At 36.9% G+C, this 20,266-nt stretch overlaps 2 protein-coding genes across 11 annotated transcripts in view; one reads left to right on the top strand and one right to left on the bottom strand.

The window, feature by feature from the left end:
* Positions 1 to 839: 839 nt before the first annotated feature.
* On the bottom strand, positions 840 to 15,101 carry LOC135688756 (neural cell adhesion molecule 2). 8 transcript variants are annotated; one of them, XM_089110161.1, is made up of 13 exons: positions 14,707 to 15,094; positions 14,139 to 14,267; positions 12,413 to 12,496; positions 11,660 to 11,726; positions 9,985 to 10,383; positions 8,223 to 8,528; positions 7,599 to 7,871; positions 6,847 to 7,101; positions 4,987 to 5,241; positions 4,176 to 4,457; positions 2,822 to 2,974; positions 2,348 to 2,375; positions 840 to 1,474 (listed from the first exon to the last, which is right to left on the bottom strand). In XM_089110161.1, the coding sequence occupies exons 5-13, from the start codon at positions 10,304 to 10,306 to the stop codon at positions 1,264 to 1,266; spliced, it is 2,085 nt and encodes a 694-aa protein (XP_088966287.1). In that variant the 5' UTR covers positions 10,307 to 10,383; positions 11,660 to 11,726; positions 12,413 to 12,496; positions 14,139 to 14,267; positions 14,707 to 15,094; the 3' UTR covers positions 840 to 1,263. The 8 variants fall into 8 exon arrangements, with proteins under 8 accessions (XP_088966287.1, XP_088966282.1, XP_088966283.1 ...); XM_089110156.1 differs by lacking the exon at positions 11,660 to 11,726 and having other exon boundaries at positions 14,707 to 15,101; XM_089110157.1 differs by having other exon boundaries at positions 9,985 to 11,726.
* A 1,361-nt stretch (positions 15,102 to 16,462) lies between these two features.
* The window catches only part of LOC135688758 (nuclear receptor-binding protein), a 37,138-nt gene continuing 33,334 nt past the window's right edge, over positions 16,463 to 20,266 (top strand). For all 3 annotated transcript variants that reach the window (XM_065205741.2, XM_065205740.2, XM_065205739.2), the window contains exons 1-3: positions 16,463 to 16,650; positions 19,383 to 19,505; positions 20,219 to 20,260. In XM_065205741.2, coding sequence (XP_065061813.1) covers positions 16,540 to 16,650; positions 19,383 to 19,505; positions 20,219 to 20,260 — 276 coding nt within the window. In that variant the 5' untranslated portion in view covers positions 16,463 to 16,539. The remainder of the gene's footprint in view (positions 16,651 to 19,382; positions 19,506 to 20,218; positions 20,261 to 20,266) is intronic.

Here is a 20,266-nt window from a genome sequence, read left to right as displayed (position 1 = left end):
TTTTAATTAAGGATAACTTTTTAATTAAGTAATATGAGCGTGACGTCACTTCCGGTCCGTCGCTTCTGGGACAACGTCCTCTCTTAAAGAGTTTCTCCAGCATCAAGCCACCTCGGTCTTGCAGATCTTAAAAGTACAACTAAGACATGCGATTCTGCTATCGGGCAGCATTTATTGGAAAACCCAGATTGTGCAAAAAGCTGTAATGGTGATATGTTTCGGATTATTGGTAAAGCCCGATCGTCATTCCATATAGCAGTTTTTGAATCTATCTACATCAGCACGAAAAAATCGCTATTGTGTAGCCAAAAGGAGTTCGTTTTCACCTTAGGACTCTATTGGTAACATTCTCTATAGGTAGCGGCACTTATTGGACAGCCTCAACAGTCATGTGTTCGCGTTTCTGATTGGCCTATTTCGAGAGGAGGGAGCAACACTGCTAGAAATACTGAATAGAAGTAAGACTTTATTTGTAAAACCAGGGGGGTAGAGCTACGAAAAGAACAGGGGCAAGGGCAGGGGTGCACTGAGATACACCCTACACAATATCACTGTGCTAAACATAATTTTGATCATTTTCAATGTAATGAAATTACTTTTCTTTGGACTTAATTCATTCCAAATTGCCTAACTTCTCGTGAAGTGTATAAAACTATCAAATTGTTTATTCATTGTTGAAAATTTCCTGTGAGGAAATTTTTTACCTATGATTTTGTATGATCAATGGCACACGGTCACGGGGAGAATAACGCCCTGCAGTGAAAAAGGCTATGGGTTCAAACAGGCTCCCTTGAATACAGCGAGAAAGGTCAGCCACTGAGACAGAAAGAAAACAAAGCTTGCATTAAAACGTGGATCGAAGTCAGAATAAAGAAAGGGAATTCAGCAGAACTTGCAACCATTTACAAAAACTTTTGAAGGTTTAGCACTGGGAAGCCGGAGAGGGGGACGAAGAGGGGGGCAACCGCCACTCTTACCCTTTGATAGCACTTTTCATAGAAGCACCCTTGATCTCGGCTTTGTATAATTTATTATAGAAGCAGTTAGCCAATTAACACGATGAGTACAGAACACCGAAATAAAATGACAGTTTCAAGAGAATCAGTAGAAGCTGGAAATGTTTTAAAATGCCCTTTTACTGAAGCCGGTCCCCCTTGCTCTTTGTCGTTCCGGCGTCTCTGGTTTAGCACAATTTCAATTAGCAGGTTTAGTAGTTCTAATTCTTAAGATTCTCCAGCAAATTACCGTTCTTGTAGATTCTAATCACAAGTGCGAGTTGATATTTTCATAAGTTTTAGAAAGAGTCGTATACGACTGATCGATATTTCTGCTTGGGCCTAACTCCATATAGTTTGAATTTGTGTTTCCTTCGGCGCTCTCTGGATAAGGGTTCGCAATCGTTGCATACGGTTCAGCTCGATTCTCAAACCGGAGACTTGTGTATCCTTGTTGATCTTCAGAAGGACCTGCACTCCTGCGAATAGGTAGAAATCAAAATGGGATGATATAATGAAATGAATCTATGTTGGAATACATTTAATTCAATTAACCTCTATTGAATTCAATATGAAACTTAAAAGGCATAGAGTGTGTGAATCAAAAGGGAAGCCTCAATCTCACGCATGTAACGTACTTTGAAGGGCTCCTCTTGTAGAATTCTGCTTCGATTTGTCGTTTTGATAATGTTATTGTAGTTGCTATGATGAATTTGATTTATCTTGTGTATGATTTATCAAACTAGAATTGTAGCCGAATTGAATTTGATATAATCAAAAATCAAATACATGTTGGTACGTAGAAATATCTAGCATTATGATCCAGTGAATTGAACTCTTAGTGGAAAGCATTATTGTTCGAATTTTAGCAAATTTGAAATACCAATATTTAGCTTGAGTGATAATAATGGCGGGGAAATTGCGGTTTCAAAAAAGATGAGGGATCGGGGTAACTACCCTCTTAATCCCAATTCAATGTCATCCGAGAAGAAAAACGTTTTTTCAAGTGAATAATTTCTCTCTCACAATTCCCTTCTCTTCTACTCAAAGGCTTTCTGCAACTGTAAACATTATAGATTTGTGGTGAATTCTGTTATGTTTAACTAAAGTGTAAGAAAATATACAGTAAGAGTACACTGTGTGTATTTCTAAAGATTTCCTAGGAACATCATCATAGGCGTACGAGACATATGGCAGCAACCCCACTAATGATAAAACTACTATCGCATTTCAGGCTAAAGGAAACAGTAATATTCGAGCATTATTCAAACAGCGCTCTGTGACGGGATTATCGCCAAGCACGAGAGCCAGAAATCACTAGAAAATTTCAAGCATAGTTTCAAGTGACTCACTTTTCAGTAGTGCCTTTCATCACTGCATCTGAAATATGAGGATCCAAATAATTAAGAATATACAATCCCTTTATTCCTAAAGTAGCTTTTGGTCATATTGCAACAATACTGAATTTTCAGTATTCTTGGGCTTCACTCTGATAAAAATGGTGTGAAAGCCCAGGATCAAAATTCCAAACCGCTGAATTATGCACTTGTGCACTGGGCCGTCCTCGTGGCCAGGGGAGATATAAGGGCGTCACACCCCCCTCCCCCAAAAAAGTTCCGCTAGATAAAATAGGAGTGCTTAGCTGGCAAAATTTCAAATTTGTCAAACTTGTTCGGAAAAATTGGACTTGGAACCCCCTTTAGAGGGACCTGGAAACTACAATAGCTAGCGACGGCCCTGTGTGTAAAGCTGGCGGCAAACTGCAATCAATAAGTTACAAACTGCAAAGTGCAACACTTTTCAAAAGACTGGTGAACAATGATTACCTGATAACTTGATCATGGCACGCCTTTGTCTAAGATTACACATAATTAACAATAATAGCAATGGAATGACCACGCCTAGCACGGTGTACAATCCAATGGCATATGGATTCATCTTTAATGAGTTTCCTTGAGATTGATTCGTATTTGCTTTATCTGAAACAAAAACAAGAATGCACCATATCATAATGAGGTACAAGAACATTCAGAGGGAAAATGAAGTATTCCTTGTTTCCATACAAACTTCAGGGAGGAGGGGAGGGTGTGGTGATTAAGGTACCTGTTTGACTTAGCGAATGTCCGCCTTATTCAGAATATTCAAAGCTTTTGACTAAGAAAGTCCACCGGGGATAGAAAATCAGGCCGAATTTGCGAAAGTCCGACTTGATGGGATTCTAATGGAACTACGACGACTCCAATATATTGAAAACAAAATACTGCTGCATCATATACTTCGATTAATGCTGTAGAATAATATCTTAGGCATATAGGAAGAAAATATCTTACTGGGTATCAATGTGAAACATTGTCTGTCTTCAGGAAAATGGATTATTTATCTTAAAATGGACTAACATTAAGTTTCTGCAGAGAAAATTGGCAGTCAGGGCCTACCCCCCCCCCCCCCCCCTCCACACATAATATGGGCGGCCTCATATAATATGGGTGGCCTCAAATAATATGGGCGGCCTCACATTATATGGGCGACCTCACCTAATAGAGTTGCATTAATCGTTTTTGCAAGCTTCTGCATAATAATTGCAAGCCTCTTATTTGCAACATGAGAACGAGATCTTCGTTTAGCATTGGAGCGACTATTATCGCAATTCGTTTTTCAAGGATTGGGAAAACTATTTTTGTCGCCTTTTTCTTTTCTAAAGTATAAACTATGCTAATTATTGTACTCTAGTTACACGAAATTTTGATATTATGGCGATCAAAAGCATGCGATGGACAAATCAGCCATTATCGACTCGGAGTTTACATAAAAATGTAAACCTCACTTGGCGCATGGTTCCATCTAACTTTCTACTGGACCTCATATCAATAGAATAAAATAGCAACTTTGTACAAGAATGAAATACAAATGAAGTATATATAAATGAGTTAAGTATATCTAGATTTATTTTTGTCATTACTCGACGCTCAACTATATCAATTATGTCTTTAAAATGCTTGGCAACGACAGTCTTTCTATTCAGGACCTCACAGATTTATAATAACCGTACTAAGCGTCGAAAAGTCAATCATTTTTAAATTTAAATTTATATTTATGTATATCATTTTATCAAACAGATTAAGCTTTGTCATCCCTCTTTTTAGGGTAACTGCTTTTGAGATGCGAATAGCGTTAACATACCTGCACTTAGCAAAATTTGGAGGGCTTGATGTTCTCTGTTCTTCCAGTCAACAACTAAAATTTGCACGATATATTCTGTTCCACTGTCCAGATTAACAATCGTGGCTCTCACATCACTACTGCTAATATTTTTTACGGACCACTGCAAGTCACCTTTCTTCTTGTGTTTAATTCTGATCATCTTGATTCCACTTGCCCCGGTACATACTGGCAAGGCCCATGTTACTTCTATTGTGTCCAAAGTTGCTTTGTATGTGACGTTTGTTACAGGATCTGGAAAATCTATAACCAAACAAAGTTTGATAGAGGCTTTTTTAATCAGCATAGTTTTCGAGCTCTAAAGATGAAGTCCCCTTTTCAGGGTCGTTTTTGACTAGTTATGGCTTATATAATGAGTATGGATTATATGGCGAATATATATGGCTTTATAATTGTATTACAACTTGTATTGATATGGCTGATATGCAAGGGCCTTGGATTAACCAAGTAAAATGTCTCAAAATGACTTATTTTACCTATTTACAATCAAGACTGCAAGTTTTTGCTGTTTACACAAAGCATGAAAAGGTTTCAATATACTGCCAAATGGTCGAACCCATTTGAAAGTTCATTTGAACTTTCGACAACTCAATTCTTCTTGAACTTTCCCCAATACGTTGAAACCCAGGATAACTCGAAATTTTTTTGAGTCGAACAGTTGTCATCATTTAAAAAAATTGAGTTATCGAGATCAAACTGTAATACAAAAGAAGCACTACGTATTCCACCAATCACCAATCCAAGAACTTCAATGAAGTTGCACACAATCTACCTCGCTTAACCAATGTGGTTGTTGTTTGTACTTCCTTCACTGAGTTATTTGCCACGCAGTTGTATACACCAAAAGTGTCGTCTGCTAAATCGGTAATTGTATACAAAGCCTCTTTGGTTCCCAGGGCCTTGTCCTTTTTGAAAAACACTACCCTGACAAATGGGGCAGGATTTCCATCTGCAACACATCTTATGACAACTGTTCCTGGTCTGCAGGCAATTATGATGGTGTTGCTGCTCCGAAATTCCGGTCCATCTACAAAAATTAGAAAATTATACAAGTGTGTTTATTGGCTGAGCAGCTAATTTAAGGCTTTCACAACAATTACTAATTGAAGAATTCTGTATCGTGGAAATACACTCTTTTCTATAAGAACCAGATAATTTTTGCCGAGGTGCGCTTTTCTAATTTTCAGGATCATTGAAGGCTCAAGAGTTCTTAACGTTGTTCAACATTTATTTCAATTGATTTTTACTTACTATTGATTTATTTCAATTCCACATTTACTTACTAAAAATTGTTTCTAAGATCATTTAATAATAGTTTTGCATGCAATTTTCAGCATACTGTTGATCACCTTATAAATCTCATCTGTTTTGTTAACATGAGGAAAAATTCCAAAAGACATTTATGTTTCTTCTAAATGTTCACCTGAGCTCATTTTCCTACGTCTTTATTCTTCGGAAAATCTAGGCTAGGTGTTCTGATAGAGTGTGTTGTTATACGTAATGAATATCTTAGCTTATTTTGCCTAGTTTATTTGCTGATTCTAAAGTAATGGGAAGATAGAAAAGGAGTTTCTAGTTTAGTGTTTCATCAATACATTTGAAATTTGCCAAGCAACCTCATTTATTTAGCAACAAAAAATTTCACTTGCAAGCATAAAAAAGTTTCATGAAAACAAAGAATATTTTTATACAGATTAAAGGATCTGCTAGTACAGTCTGGAACAGCTTGTGTATCGCGTGTCAAATACTTCATATAAAAATGATTTGTTCAACAGTTTCGATTTTGCGCTTTGGAACTGTCCCGATTTCATTCACGAGCAAGAAAACTCATTAATGCAAAAACGATATTGACTGGACAACTATACCGGTCATGTGCTCGCGTTCCTCTGATTGGCCTATTTCGATCAACAACTGGGTATATATTTGCAATCTTGTTCTTTTGGAACCTTATTCTGACGTTTTATACTCTGAGGAGTCTCAGACGGAAAAGCTTTAAGTATGTTGTGAAATATTTGCGTTTTTCAAAGCCATTTTAAAATATCCTTTTCAGCAATAACACAACTCGTGTATTTGTAAATTCTTTATAAACATAAATATGAGCTTTTATTTTATATCGAGTTCGAAATATTTATCCTCATCTGCGGAGGTAATGTCTTGAAAACATCGTTTTTGAAAAGACATGTGCTTTTAGTTGCCTTTTCAAGGAAACAGTCCCTCTATTAGCATGTTTGTCTCGATAAAGCTGTCTCTCAAAAATTATTCTTTTTTTCATTTCTTTTCTTTGCCTGACGATCGTAGAAAGCGTGAAACATGTAGCTGCAATTTAAAACCTACCTAAGTGCGTAGGGTTAGTACTGGTCTTGCTATCGAGCACTATACAAGGCTGTCGGAAGCAGGGGGCTGGGGGGGGGGGGGAGGTGGAGCCCCCTCCTAATAGTTGTAAAACTGTACTATATTTTTCTATAATAGTGTACTGAATGGAAAGCAATACAATATGCAGACCTCATCTCTATATGAATTTCCAACGACACTGTCATATTACCGACAAGGAAGCATGAATGCTTATACCGTTGCTTTATCAAATCACAAAAAAATAAAAATTGAATTGAATTCTAGTAATTTGACAACGTACACTGTACATTTATTGAAGCAGATTTTGTTTTAGGAAATCCAATTCCATTTGATGCTTTGCATGTATATACACCAGCCTGGTTCCTGCGAACGGACCTTAGAAGGAGCATTCCGTTGCTGTGTGATAAAGAATTGTTTCTTGGGTCTTTCCATGTTATTGCGGGCATCGGATTAGCAGCAACCACAACACATGTGAGTAGAACATCTTGACCCTCAATAACAGTAAGTGAAGACTGTACTCTTATCTGTGGACTCACTATGACGCAGAAGAAATTTGAATAACAGAAAACATCAGGCAAATACTCAGAATTTTAAGAAAAATAGCTGAATATCAAACAATATCTGGCGACATCGTCTTTGCCAAAAACAGAAAATAATCCTAAGATTTCGTAATTTACCTTGTAAAAAAAACACCAGAATGTGATTCTGTGCTCAAAATCAAAAGCCGGGAAAATTAAACAAAAGCTATGACCCTACTACTAAAATGGGTGTTGTAATAATGTTTTCAGTTAGAACTGAAAAAACTAAGTTTTGACTCTCTTAAGAATGACTAATGCAGTAACATGTCGTCATCCAAGAAATAAAACTATGTTTTAAAGATGAACCAGGAAATGTGCAATTTTTGCATTGCTTAACGGCCTACAGTCAGCTAAACATGATTTTTAACTTTGAACAATCAACTAAGGAATGTTGCTAAAAACACCTTCAACAGACATTGCAAGCATTAGAGGGAAGTATTGATGACAGAATTACCTTGAATATTGAGGACGATCTCTTGGTAACTGGTATCGCCATATGAGTTATAGGGAGTGCATCTGTACGATACATTGTAGCTTGGAAAAGTTTTGTAGTTCAGGGAAGGAATAACAAAATTGGGATTTGCACCATCTTGGAGTACAGTGCCGTTGCTATACGCAAATCTGAAGTGTGCTGCTGGGTAGGCGCGTGCTGAACAGGTCAACGTCACAGATGAACCATTCACAGGATTTGTTGTTGTTGCTGTTAACCTGATTTCATAAGGTGCTCCTGATCGGAAAAAATAAAATTTTCATGGCTTCAAAAAAGCAACCATTTTGAAACAAATTCTGATGTTTTATATTATGAAGAGTGTTAGACGAAATGCTTTAGTATCGTATCAAAATATTTACTTTTTCAAAGTCACTTTTAGATTTTATACCCCCCCCCCCCAAGATTGTTTGCAAATATTTCATATCATTTGAAGCAGCAATGGCACAAGCTTAAAACTTTGAACCATTTCCACAAAAGAATGCGAGGCCAAGTGGCGCTTTGATAATTGAGTTCTTGAGATGCTAAAAAGATCATGAAAGCTGAGTGACAATTTGAGATGTTTAGTATATGACTTTCAATAAAACTCACTAAACATCCTGAGGATTGTACTGCGATTCACCGCAGCAGAGAACTGATGTGATGCAAAGCAAGTGACTTTTTCACCATCTGCTGATGAAGACGAATTTCTTATCCTCAACGTGCTTGTTACTCTAATGATGCTCCCACTAGTTGAAGTCGTTGATGATTGCGTTGCATTGACTGTTGCATTGTTATATGACCACGTGACAGTTGAGACTGGCCTGCTGCTGGCAACACAACTGATAGTGGAATCAAGTCCTTTTCTAAGTCCAGTGGAAGATTGAATCGATAAAGCTTCATCAAATCTCGGCTTTGCTGAAAATTTTAAATGAAAATGTCAGATATCAAGAGGGGGTTGGGGTGTCGAAAGAAGCGAGCTCGGGTTACATCCCGAGAATCGGTTATCCTTCGTCAAAGGTAATATTTATATTATTTTTACCGCTATCTCAAGTTTATCTCGAAGCTAAAGCTGGTTTTCTAAGTTCCTGGGATTTACCTGCTAGAGAGATGTGCAGGAAAAAGTATTCTTAGAAGTGAGCCACGAACTGATTCAAAATTAGCAATTAGCCTCCAGATGTATATATCAAACTTCTTTGTTGTATCTTTGTATCTTTGTCGCAATTCCCGCAATCACTTTTGCTAATCCTTCGCTCTTGCAATTAGTAACATTTCTGCAGCTTCTTCACCTTAAGCAACCTATTGATTTTTTCTGTTACTGAACACAAACAAGAATAAATGATTATATTTTGGCGGGAATTAAATTCGAGTTGAATAAAATACCTTGATGGGTAAAATTGTCAAATCGTCAAAGGTTTTACGGAACTTTGAGAACAATGGAAAAGTTCAAGAGCAATGTCGAGCAACTACGAACATTGAACGCTTTTAAAAATTGTTGTGCACATGTTTCTTTGCCAAAAGAAAATTGTTGTGCTCGCAGAACCCTATGATTTAACGATTAGTAGGGATGTTTGGGGAAGATAATATAGATGCTTAAAATATCGACGATTAAAAAACCTTGGACCTAAACCTAGGCGATAAGGAAATGGGATTTCAGAAGAGAATCACTACAATAACAAGAATTGTGAAGACTGATGGAGATAGAATCGTCTTTGTCTGATAGAGATACACGTTTTGGAGATAGGAGGTCCTTGTTTTAACGTAAATAACACTAGTTACATTCATGTTCGGTTCAATTGGACCTCAAAATTTGAAATTAATTTTCATTTGAAGTCATGCTTTTGGTTTTCCAAATTTGAACTTCCAATTCTGTATTAGTTATATTGTATTCACAAACGCTTGTTCTGTGCAATTTATGCCGTCATATTTCTCCCAAAAACAAAGCCTTTGTCATAATTTCAATTTTTCGGTCCGAAGTTTGGAGTTTGTTTTGAGCCAATTCTTGTTTGACTCAAATGCTGATAACTCACTTTGAAAGAAAAATCTCAATGGCAAAACAAACTCTTATATTCTGCAAGAAGGAAGGAAAGCATTGGCTTACAAATGGCTAGATACAAATGGCTAGATCTTTTCCTATCAATCAACGACCTTTGAAAGCTAGGTAGCAACAAAAGCAAATACAATAGACCTTCATAGATGCTTTGAAACAACTCTAAAATGCGTTGTGTTTTTATAACAAAAAATCATCAATCGTCGAAAACCCTATAAGGTATGCAAATTCGAAATTTAACGATGTTTGTCTTGAATGATCAGGGAAAAAGTAAGCATTGTTACTTTAACGAATTATATAAACAATTAATTAAAATTTACTCACAGTAAACATTTTGTAGCAAATACTTCTGGCTGTCAATCTTGGTTGGGACACCTGAAGCTGTGTAATAGTCCAGCTCAAAGTAGAACTGATAATTTTCATCAGTGAACAATATCGGGGAAATTGATATCACTTGTTTGCTCCCAACCATAGAGGTGGTTAGCCTTCCCACAAACTCTGCTGGGATCGGAGAGTAAAGATTAAATGTTGATGTGAATCTATTATAATGGCATAATCTGGCGAATGCTGCTCCTATCTTTTCGTATCCGAATTTCAAGTGAGAAAAATAAACACTTGATGCAGGTGGATCAAATGCATATAGCATGAAGTCAATCCTTGTGCCATTCTCAACTGCAGTTCTGGATGGCAGTGTTGCGTTAACGGAGGCACTTTCTGCAGTCCCTGAAAAGAATATGATTACGAAAATTTGTTCTTGCAATATCGACTAGATTTCTATGATGTACAGTAATTACGACTAACATAAAATGTTTCAAGAATTACATAAAGCAAGCCATCTACTGTAGAAAGAGCATACGGACTTCTTATAACGAATCAGATTTTAGTAAAAAAAATTTAGCCTCTTAGTATTCTAGGCACCTTTTTATTCTAGGCATCATTGTAATGCGATTATGGACTTTCGGCTTTTGGAAACTCAGTGATCTAACAATTTTATTGGAAGTCCTGATTTCTGCGATTTTAAGAGTGTTTTCGAGTCGAAAGCTGTTTCGTGTTGTTTCAAGTACAAAATAGTTCTACTAAAAACTGAATTAATGTTGTTAAGAATTCATAAACTTCAGGCTCTAACATTCTAAATGATTGAATGATTGAATTATATGTCCTTCAGAGTTATCAAGTGCGAAGTATTTTGTGACAGACACACCTAATCCGACAAAGGATTGAATAGCAAAACTTGCCAAAGTGCAAAATGAATGAAACTGAAGTTGGTTTCAAATCCAACGTTTTCTGTTCTGATGATTATGGTAGCCTGGGTACCCGAGCCATATAAACTCAAGCGCGGAAAGTAAAGCTAGGTGCGGAGAAGCGGGGGGGCACTGGAGTGTATGTGGCTCTGGTACCTAGGGTCAGTGCCGCGGAGAGGATTTATGGGCCCCGGGTCAGCACGAAAGATAAATAGTAGAGCATGCCTAGGGATATGGGGGATGCTTCCCCGGGAATTTATGAAAATGATGGTGGCTAAACTGCTCTGGTGGCAGTGGCGTAGATAGAGATGGGTCAGAGGGAGCTAAAATCCCCCTGTAGAGCTAAACTGCCATTTTTGTCGGAAAACCTCTGGTCTTGTCGAAAATTTAACATGGTTGTCTATGTTTATCTAATTGCTAGGTTTTGATAGGAAAGAATTTAAAGCTAAAGAGACATATGAATATCTGAATATATCAAAAGAGTATACCTGTTTTTCTATCTGAATATACCTGTTTTTCAGTTCCAATGCCGTTGTTCCAATGTTATGTTAAAATTTATGAAAAAAATATAAATGCTTGTTAGATTTTTGTCGGAAAATCTAATTTTCTCACCCGTCCTGTGAATTAGAAAGAAATAGAAAAAAACAGGTACAAGATGATACGTTTAAAAAACTGAAAAAAACAAATAAGTGGGTTAGGCAAAAGATTTCGGGATATTCAATAGAAGTGATATTATTTATCACAGGTGTATTTCATACAGTTGGAAACTGTTTATTCTGTGTCCTTCCCAAATCGTGCTGCTTCATTAAATCTCTCACTGCTTAACTACGATCGAAATAAAATGTACACATCAGATATCATACTGACCATACTGGATCCGCAGTTTGATATAATTTGAGCATCTTAACTGACATAACTGATATCTTAACAACACAATGAATTGAAATGAAAGCTTTTTACAAATTCTAAAAGTTTAGAAATGGAAAACGTTCAATTCATTTACTAAATTGGACCACAACGGACACAATGTTGCAAATAGATGCGCATGCAATAGGGTAAATCTATATGACATACATATTACTGTATCTTGCCCTGTTGCAATCACATTTTTTGGTAAATTTCAGAAGCTATTTAACTTCTTTAGCCCTAGCCGACAAAGATGAGAAATTCTTAACGAAATTATATTTAATACTGAGGCAGGCAGCGACTTCATAGACTTTTGTCATTATTGTCTCTAATACAATTTATGTTAATGGAGAGGCTGGTTTTTTACTTAGAAATCTTTTTCAGTTGAGTTATTATTAATGGGCCTCTAAAGCCAAGGGCCCATTAATAATATTTAATAAATAAATATTTTTGCATTAATATTTTTGTTTATCACCTCCTCAAAATTTGACTCAGGTACAGGCCATGGCACTGGCGGTTTAGCCACAAAAGAGATAAAGGAGAAATGGACAAAAACACATTGGACAATTTGTTTTGACTACGAAGAAGTCTTGTTCTATACTCACCTACAAGAATCTGCCACACATTTATCAACATCAGAATGGTAGCTGCAAAGTTCATCATTTGGTCCAATCTCAATCCAAACGAATCTGTATGGAAAAATGCAAGACAGAATGAGTGCATAACCAGGAATATATGCTAGCAGGTACTAAATAAGGTATTTTCCTAGCTCCTGGTTTTCTATCAGTTATTCTTCCGGACATTTTTAGGAGTGACGGCTGCGATGCCCCCTCCCCCAACATGGTACAGGAAGTCCTTACTCAGTGGGCATTACGATGGTTGCTGCGATGACCAGTGGCGTCGCGTGACCATTCTCGCTGGAGGGGGGGGGGTGGTGTATGAGATACAAAAATTTATTTTACCGACAAATATTCTTATGTTACATTAATATTTTGTTATAAATTTAATTCTACCGACTACCCCCCCCCACACCCCCCGCACGCTACGCCCCTGGCTATGACTCCCCTGCACACCGAGTATAAAGGTGGGCGGTATATACGAGTGGTGCTGCTTTGGCCTTGGATTTGGCCGGGTAGCTCAGTTATCAGAGCAACATATTTTTCTTAAATAGATAAATTTATGCTTGACTTTATGGGGGGGGGGGGGGGCAGTCAATTACTGGCAGGACGTGATAGAGTATTTACCATCTAACTGTATTTTTAAGCATCGTTGAAGCGGCTATATCATCGAACTTTACAAAAATGATAACGACGGACGTCACTATTGAGGGAGGTTGGGGATACGAAGGGGCAGTAAAATCGTTCAGGAGTTTACTGACGGCCGCCACCATGATTGGCGGCAAAAAAATTTAAAAGAAGACGTTCTAGGGATGGTCGGAAAATGCGTGCAAATATTTGCAAGTCGCATTAGACTCATGGAAGATCCTGGAAAATACCCAAACGCTTTCTTCAAAATATGGCCTAAGGCCGTTGCAAGGCAGGCATTGTTTCGGTTTACTACGAATTTGCCTGATTGAAAAAAATACCTGAAATTATACCTGGTGTCGATTCAAAAAAAGTTAACATGATAATATCAGATCTTCCAACCCTTTATGTCTATATATCGGAACAAGCACAGGATAAAATTATACTGCCCGAGACGGCACCATGGTTGCCGCCGAAGAAAAAGAAAACTTTTGCATTTAATGCTTCCAGTTTGCTGGAAAATGTACTTTTTGAGGCAATTTTCAGTGATGGAAGCTTTCTTTTAAATAAATATCTATAGGCTGGAAGCTATTTGAAGGATTTAATTGATTTTTGATGTCGTCGTTGTTAAATATTTTAGCTTATGCAGCATAATTTCTCAGTTTTTTCTTCCTGGCATTCTTAAAATTTCAGTAAATCAAAACACCTGGCAGCCTCCCAATAATTTTAAGAAATGGCACCTATCCTGGACTTTTACCGCAAAGCCCAAAGTTATCGTTGGGTTCCTCAAGGCACCCTGCATCAACCCCGCACCCGCATCAACCCCGCACCCGCATCCACCCCGCACCCGCACCCACCCCGCACCCGCACCCACCCGCACACACCCCGCACCCACCCCGCACCCACCCCGCACCCGCACACACCCCGCACCCCCGTACCTCGGTATGCCCCTAGTATCTAATGTGTGAAAAAATCATTTAGATTTAGCGTAAGATCTTGAGTAGGTGTTGTTAAGCGTATCAAAGTTAGTAAGAAAGAAGAGGTGATATGTTGCAAGGTGATTCTTGTTCTCTTCGAATCGACTTACCGTGGATTGTTGATATACAATGTCCGCCTTTGTTGGATTCTTTTATGTAAATTGTTCTTGCTTGCTAGCTATTTGGTTCTTGCTTGCTAGCAATTGCCTCTTTGTCCCCCTGCCAGCACGCCACGGTAACTTAGTAAAATCCAAATTATTAGATACAAACAATATTACCCATCCAAAACCGTTGCCCGACGATAGCATTGAGCTTGAAACTCGGAGTAGCAACTTAGAACCTTCCCGTTATATACCCCGAGAGCAAACCATAAACATATTATCGGGAATGTGGAAAGGAAGGTTCCCCTCAAATTCCATCCTATGTATGGCGGAAGTGTTTCGCTTGTGTTAAATGTGTCTTTAAATGTTTCATGCAAATACAGTCAAGTGAAAGCGAAGGATCCTCTACAGAAAAATTGTGCCCTATGTTTTTAACCATACAATGTTTTTGGGACAGAAAGAATATCGGAAATTGAATATTTAGGCCAAGATTTCGCTGCACTCGCTTGGATCCTACCACTTCCCTCACAAACCTAGTGTCGCATGATGAAGATGTAATGCATTGTATAGGACTTACAACTTATGTCTGCTTAGAGGTCTGTTTCTCTTTGTTCATAGCTGCAAGCACACTCTACCCTTTCCAAACTTTTGTGCTGGTTCATCTGCTCCCAGAAAGCTAAGTTTGTCCAAGGCTTACTGAATCAGGAAGGTATAATACAATTCCGAGAGGGTCAGCTTTCAAAAATGAAAGTTGATATTAGTCTCTTTCTCACTGTTGGTAAAACAATGGATTTCGATACAGACGAGAGACCTCCAAATGCAACGGCGAAACGATTTCGTCCAATAATCTTATCTTTATTGTCACTACTGTGTCGATGTAACCTTCAGAAAATGGATAGAGTCATTTTGTTAACAGTTCTTCCGTCTGAAGACATGAAACCTTTTTTGAATCTCGACTTTAGACTACAAAAACAGAGCAAAGCGAGCAACACGCGCACAGTTCCTGGTCTTTTTACTGAAAGAGACCCACTTTTTAAAGAACCATGGCCAGTGGCGGTTTTAAGGGGTGTCCAAGGGGCCATGGCCCCAGGCCCCACGTTTATGACCATCAGTTGAATATGCTGAAAGTTAAGCGAGTGGATACGGGATAATAAGCACCAGAGTGGAAATGTAATAAAGATTTCACGAATGGGTTAGTGTGAACCGTTAGAGTGCCGGAAAATCACCCCAATTCAGTCCAAAAAGCAGTCAAAAAATTGAAATTAAAGGATATATAGAAAGTACTATTTTTCTCAAAAATTTATACAAATTTAAAGGTCCCCTAGCATGTCTCAGTATTGGGACTTTTTTAACGACTCGCCATTACAGGTACAAAAGCATTTTACAAAACTTTTCCGAGAAATTTTTTTAACAGTAATCTTTATAGCCAAGTAGAAAAAATTCGAATATACCTCCGTCTTTAGGATGGTGCCCTGGGGCTAATTATCAAGGTAGCTTAATATTTAGTATAGCCCAAAATCATGGGAATGCTCCAGTTAGCTCAATACTGATGAAACAGAAATTTCTTTTTGGAATAAAATTATGTAGAATTTCAAAATCTTTGGCAGAAATTCTCAGAAAAGGGACGGGAAGCTTTAAGTCTGACGAGAGCAAAATAGCATCGGATCTCAATTCAAGGTAAGAAGTTTTGAATGAGATATTTACCTTTCAAATGGCATCGCATTGGACGTGGTTGGACTGAAAAAAATTTGGATGGTTCTGTACAGTTTTTTGTCTTTCAAATCAAAACTCGAAATCTTTCAAATCTTTCAAATCGAAACTTAAAATTCACTTGTTGAACAGGATCAACCAGTAAGCTAGTATAACTGCTAAATTGCCATTATGAGTTTATTCAGCTGATTTTAATTAGTTGGAAAGTCCCCATTTTTATGTGAAAAGAGTATGTGCATTTTAGCCAATTACTTTGTATTGAAACTCATCAAAAACTGTCAAATTATTGTCCTAGAATAGTAGGGAGGTCTCTCCTCGATTAGTTTACCTATTGAGGGATCTCCTCCTTTAAGAATTCCCTTCGTACAATTTATTTTGTCCTGTATCTGTATTTATACTATTATGTAGTTTAGTTTAATAATTTCTTTGTATTAATGATATATAAATTGTATGTTGAGAATTTAAAAATAAATAACTGAAAACTGAAACTGTCATTTTGCTTTGATTGTGCTCACTTTTCGTGAACAACTTCTTCCCAGACAAAATATGACACTATAAAATAGGTGACACCTTGTCTCTGCGGAGGAAAGGAACATCCGCCTCCTTGCGACATGGAGGAGCATCTACAAACTAGCTAGGGCCTATATTGCCATCTTGACGAGAAAGTGTATGGAAAACGTGTCAAAATTAAAACAAAAAAATGGCCGATAAAACATCACCTAGTCAAGAGATGCACCCTGATTCGGAGAGTGACGATGAAGAGGTTGTCGAGACAAGTCCTTGTGGAAGATGGGAGAAACACAGAAAAGAGGTAATTTCGAATCGATATAATTGATAATTTTTGCATAGGCCTAAATTAAGGCCCATCTTTCCAAAAATTATTATTTTAAAATTTGCGACAATCCCTTTGATTAACGTAAAGGGTAAACATTGCTTTTAAGGTAGTTTTTTCCAGATAACGTTTCTGGTACTTTCTATCCCATTTTGTTTAACTTTCTTCATCTTGTCTGTCATGTGTCTAACAAATGAATGTCGTAAAAAATTTATTTCATTCAATGGCATCAAAATATAGACAAAATACCCTTAGAAATTCGTTCTATGTCAAGTAAAAATAAATTTAGTAAAGTTCTTTATAAGTGGTTATTGCAATATTATTGAAAATCACGAATCTTCAGTCAAGCACTCAATGTTAAGCTTAACCCCCCTCCAATGCAAACCATTTTTTAAACTAACTGCAGTGTTCCCTCCCCTATCTTTTCTTCCATGTTAGTTTCTAGTTGTTCTTTTCTTTCTTTTTCATTTCTATTTTTACCCCCTTAATAATAATAATAATAATGATTAAAGTGCATAATTATAATACAATATTCTATACATTTTCCAACTTAAAACCTATTACATAACATCATAAGCTAATTTAAATAAATGAGTCTTTAATGACGATTTTAAATGATCAATATTGTCAACAGAACGAATTTCAAACGGAAGACTGTTCCCTTTTTTATTTGTTCTGTTACTGTTTCTTATACTAAATAATTCAAATCACGTAAAAATCTAAATTTTAATATTTTTCATGTACAATACACTTGTACATGTTCATGTACATTTTATAAACCAAGTTATTTTGTATTTGTAATCAACCTCAGTGTCTTTGGCAAAATTTAAATTGACAATCCTAGCATTGTTATGTAATTTTTTGTATATCTATTATAATCTTAGAAATTGTATACCTTTAAAACTTGTATGTTTGTTGCTGAATAAAAAAGTTTTGAGTTTTGAGTTTGAGGTTCCGAACCAGGCCTCTCCAGGGAAAAATACAACATGGTCTATAAAAGACCTTACCAGTTTGGCTGCATGGGCTATTTAGCCCTTGCTAAATTGTTTTTAATTTTTTTATATTTGGGTACTTACAAAGGCAAAAATACATTTCTTTGCTAATTCTCTAAGCACTATTCAGATGAAGAAGGCATTTTTGTGTGTATTACTACCTTTAAATGTTGTATTACCAGTCCTCAAAACATAACAGAAGAGGAATATAACTTTTTTGGAATATTGAAAAGTTTTGTTAGGTTTTGCAGGCTAAATGTTGCATTTTTGTGAATGCCTAGTTTATATGTTTTGACTTGAAAAGAAATTGTTTTCTATTTGACAGCATGGTGTAACATTTCTTACTTTAATTATATATTTGTAGTATTGATCACGCTATATGTTGTTCCTTTCGTGCATACACATTTCCTAGTCTATTGCAAGTTTTAGCAGCTAATACAATAAATTGTTGACATGTCCTATATAAGGAAACGGAAAACTCCTATTTATAATGCATTTGATAAACACATAGACATGTAAGACCTCTTTCTTTTTGTTTCCTAACACCCTGATATTCAGCGGTAAGTAGTAAAAATATTGGGAAGCTAAACTGCGGGGATTATATGGTTTGAAAAACTGCGCGAGCAAAAAAAGCTCTCGCAAATTTATTCGTGGTTTCGTGGGCGCGGGCTATACCCCTTGTCTCCAGGAAAGGCTTGTTCCCAACACTAAAAGTTTGATGCGATACATTTCTTTTTCTAGAATATTGCTTAGGTAATTTATTCATTCGAATATTGAGCAAATTTGAAATAATATTTCTTATTCTTGTAATTTAACTATTTTGTTTGTTTAATTATCATGATAAATTGCATGAAGTGGAAATGAAAAAATTGAAGCTGAACTGAACTAAACATAATCTTGCATTAGAAATTGTTGGAAAAGAGCAGAGTAAGCTAAATAGTTAGGTAAATTGAAGGTGCCCAGAATATAGCATAGAATGCCTGCTTACAACAATAGCCAGGACATCTATTCAAAGCCCTTAACCCCCTGACATTTAGCTCTACTTCAGGAGAGTAACAATACAAGAATAATTTTTGAGGACTTAATTAATGCTCCTTCAGTCCAGGTTCCTGACTTGTTTTATATATGCACAACTTTCAAGCTGCTTGATGTTTCCAATTAAGTGTTATTCTCATTAGTTACTATTTGTGCTTTCTAATAGCGATTGATTTGTCTAATGTCTTGTAACAGTTTGTTCAGTCTTCAACTTTAGACTAACTTTCTTCTAGAAATTATAATTCTGTAGAGAGTGCGGGAAAATAACCGACCCAAGCGGAGCCAGGCTTGAACTCATGACACTTGACTTTGTATGTCAAGTGCTCTACCGCTGAGCTATCGGGTCGTCGTGCTTTCAAGCCAACACCCAAGGCCGAGCCATTCACCCGCACTGCCCCTCTCTTTTACCAGTTACACAGTCAAGGGTCATACAAAGTCAAGAATCATGAGTTCGAGCCTTGCTTGGGTCGGTCATTTTCCCGCACTCTCTACTAATTATCTTTCAAAATCCTGTTGCCTTTAAACTTAAATTATAAATCTGGTCACAAATTTTTATTTAGAATGAATAATGGGAATGGATCACACTTAATATAAAAGAGCACTATCAGAGGACATATTAATTGCCTAAATGTGGATGAAACAATTTTGCACATGTAATGTGACCAGGTTTGTGTTATTCAATAGGTAAGCCAGAAAAATGTTCCAGGTATCGATTCATCGTACTTGGCAATGGACACAGAAGAAGGTGTGGAGGTTGTTTGGAATGAGGTCTTATTTTCAGAGAAAAGGTCTTGGAAAAACAAAGAGGTATGTCTGCTTTTTCTAAAGCTGGTATCAGATTAAAGCCAAATGATGTTTATAAATTGGTTTTATTTAAGAATGCTCAATGAGGATATTAGCCTGGTTTGAACTTAAGCATAATTTCATTGCTGTTGAAGATATGTATTTCAACTTCTACAAATACTTTTTTTGATTTATTGCTATCAAGAGCAAGTGTGTATGTGTAGTGCTGTTCAATGATTAAAGCTTTTTGAAGTTACATTAAGGAAGCTGTGAGTGGAATTCCTAAATATTTGCAAACATGCACAAGCAAAAAGTTTTTCCTGGACCCTTAATTGGTTTGGAGAAGCCAGGCCTTTTGTCAAAGAATTTTCAACAAGGGCACCAAACTGCCCTCAGGGATTAGCAATCACCTGTCCAACAATATTTGTTAACAGATAGGTCCTCCAGCACTAGGGCCTATCCTTTGGTTTTCTTGATACTTGGGAGTATTGCGATTTACAGGAACAGACTTTTCCATAAAAGCTCTTCTTGTCTGTTGCAGGTAAAGCATGATTTTGCCAGCGTGGTCTTAATGCCTTTAATTTGCCAAGGGCTATGGCAAGGGTAGTAAAATGTCAGATCACCTGTATAAAGGGAAAAGGTCATGGTCAAAGCTGCAAATTAGAAATCCAAGTTTTTATCATCTTGCTCATCTATTTTCAATCTTTTCTAATGCTCATATTTTTCCTTCTCCACAGGCAACATTTAAGAGAATTTTCGAGAATCTCACCCAGTTAGATGTAAGT

The sequence above is a fragment of the Rhopilema esculentum genome, chromosome 9, assembly GCF_057945365.1.
Source record: "Rhopilema esculentum isolate cy_ngs chromosome 9, ASM5794536v1, whole genome shotgun sequence".
Lineage (NCBI taxonomy): Eukaryota > Metazoa > Cnidaria > Scyphozoa > Rhizostomeae > Rhizostomatidae > Rhopilema > Rhopilema esculentum.
The sequence above is the reverse complement of the archived record's forward strand: the minus strand, read 5'-3'. Positions and strand labels throughout refer to the sequence as shown.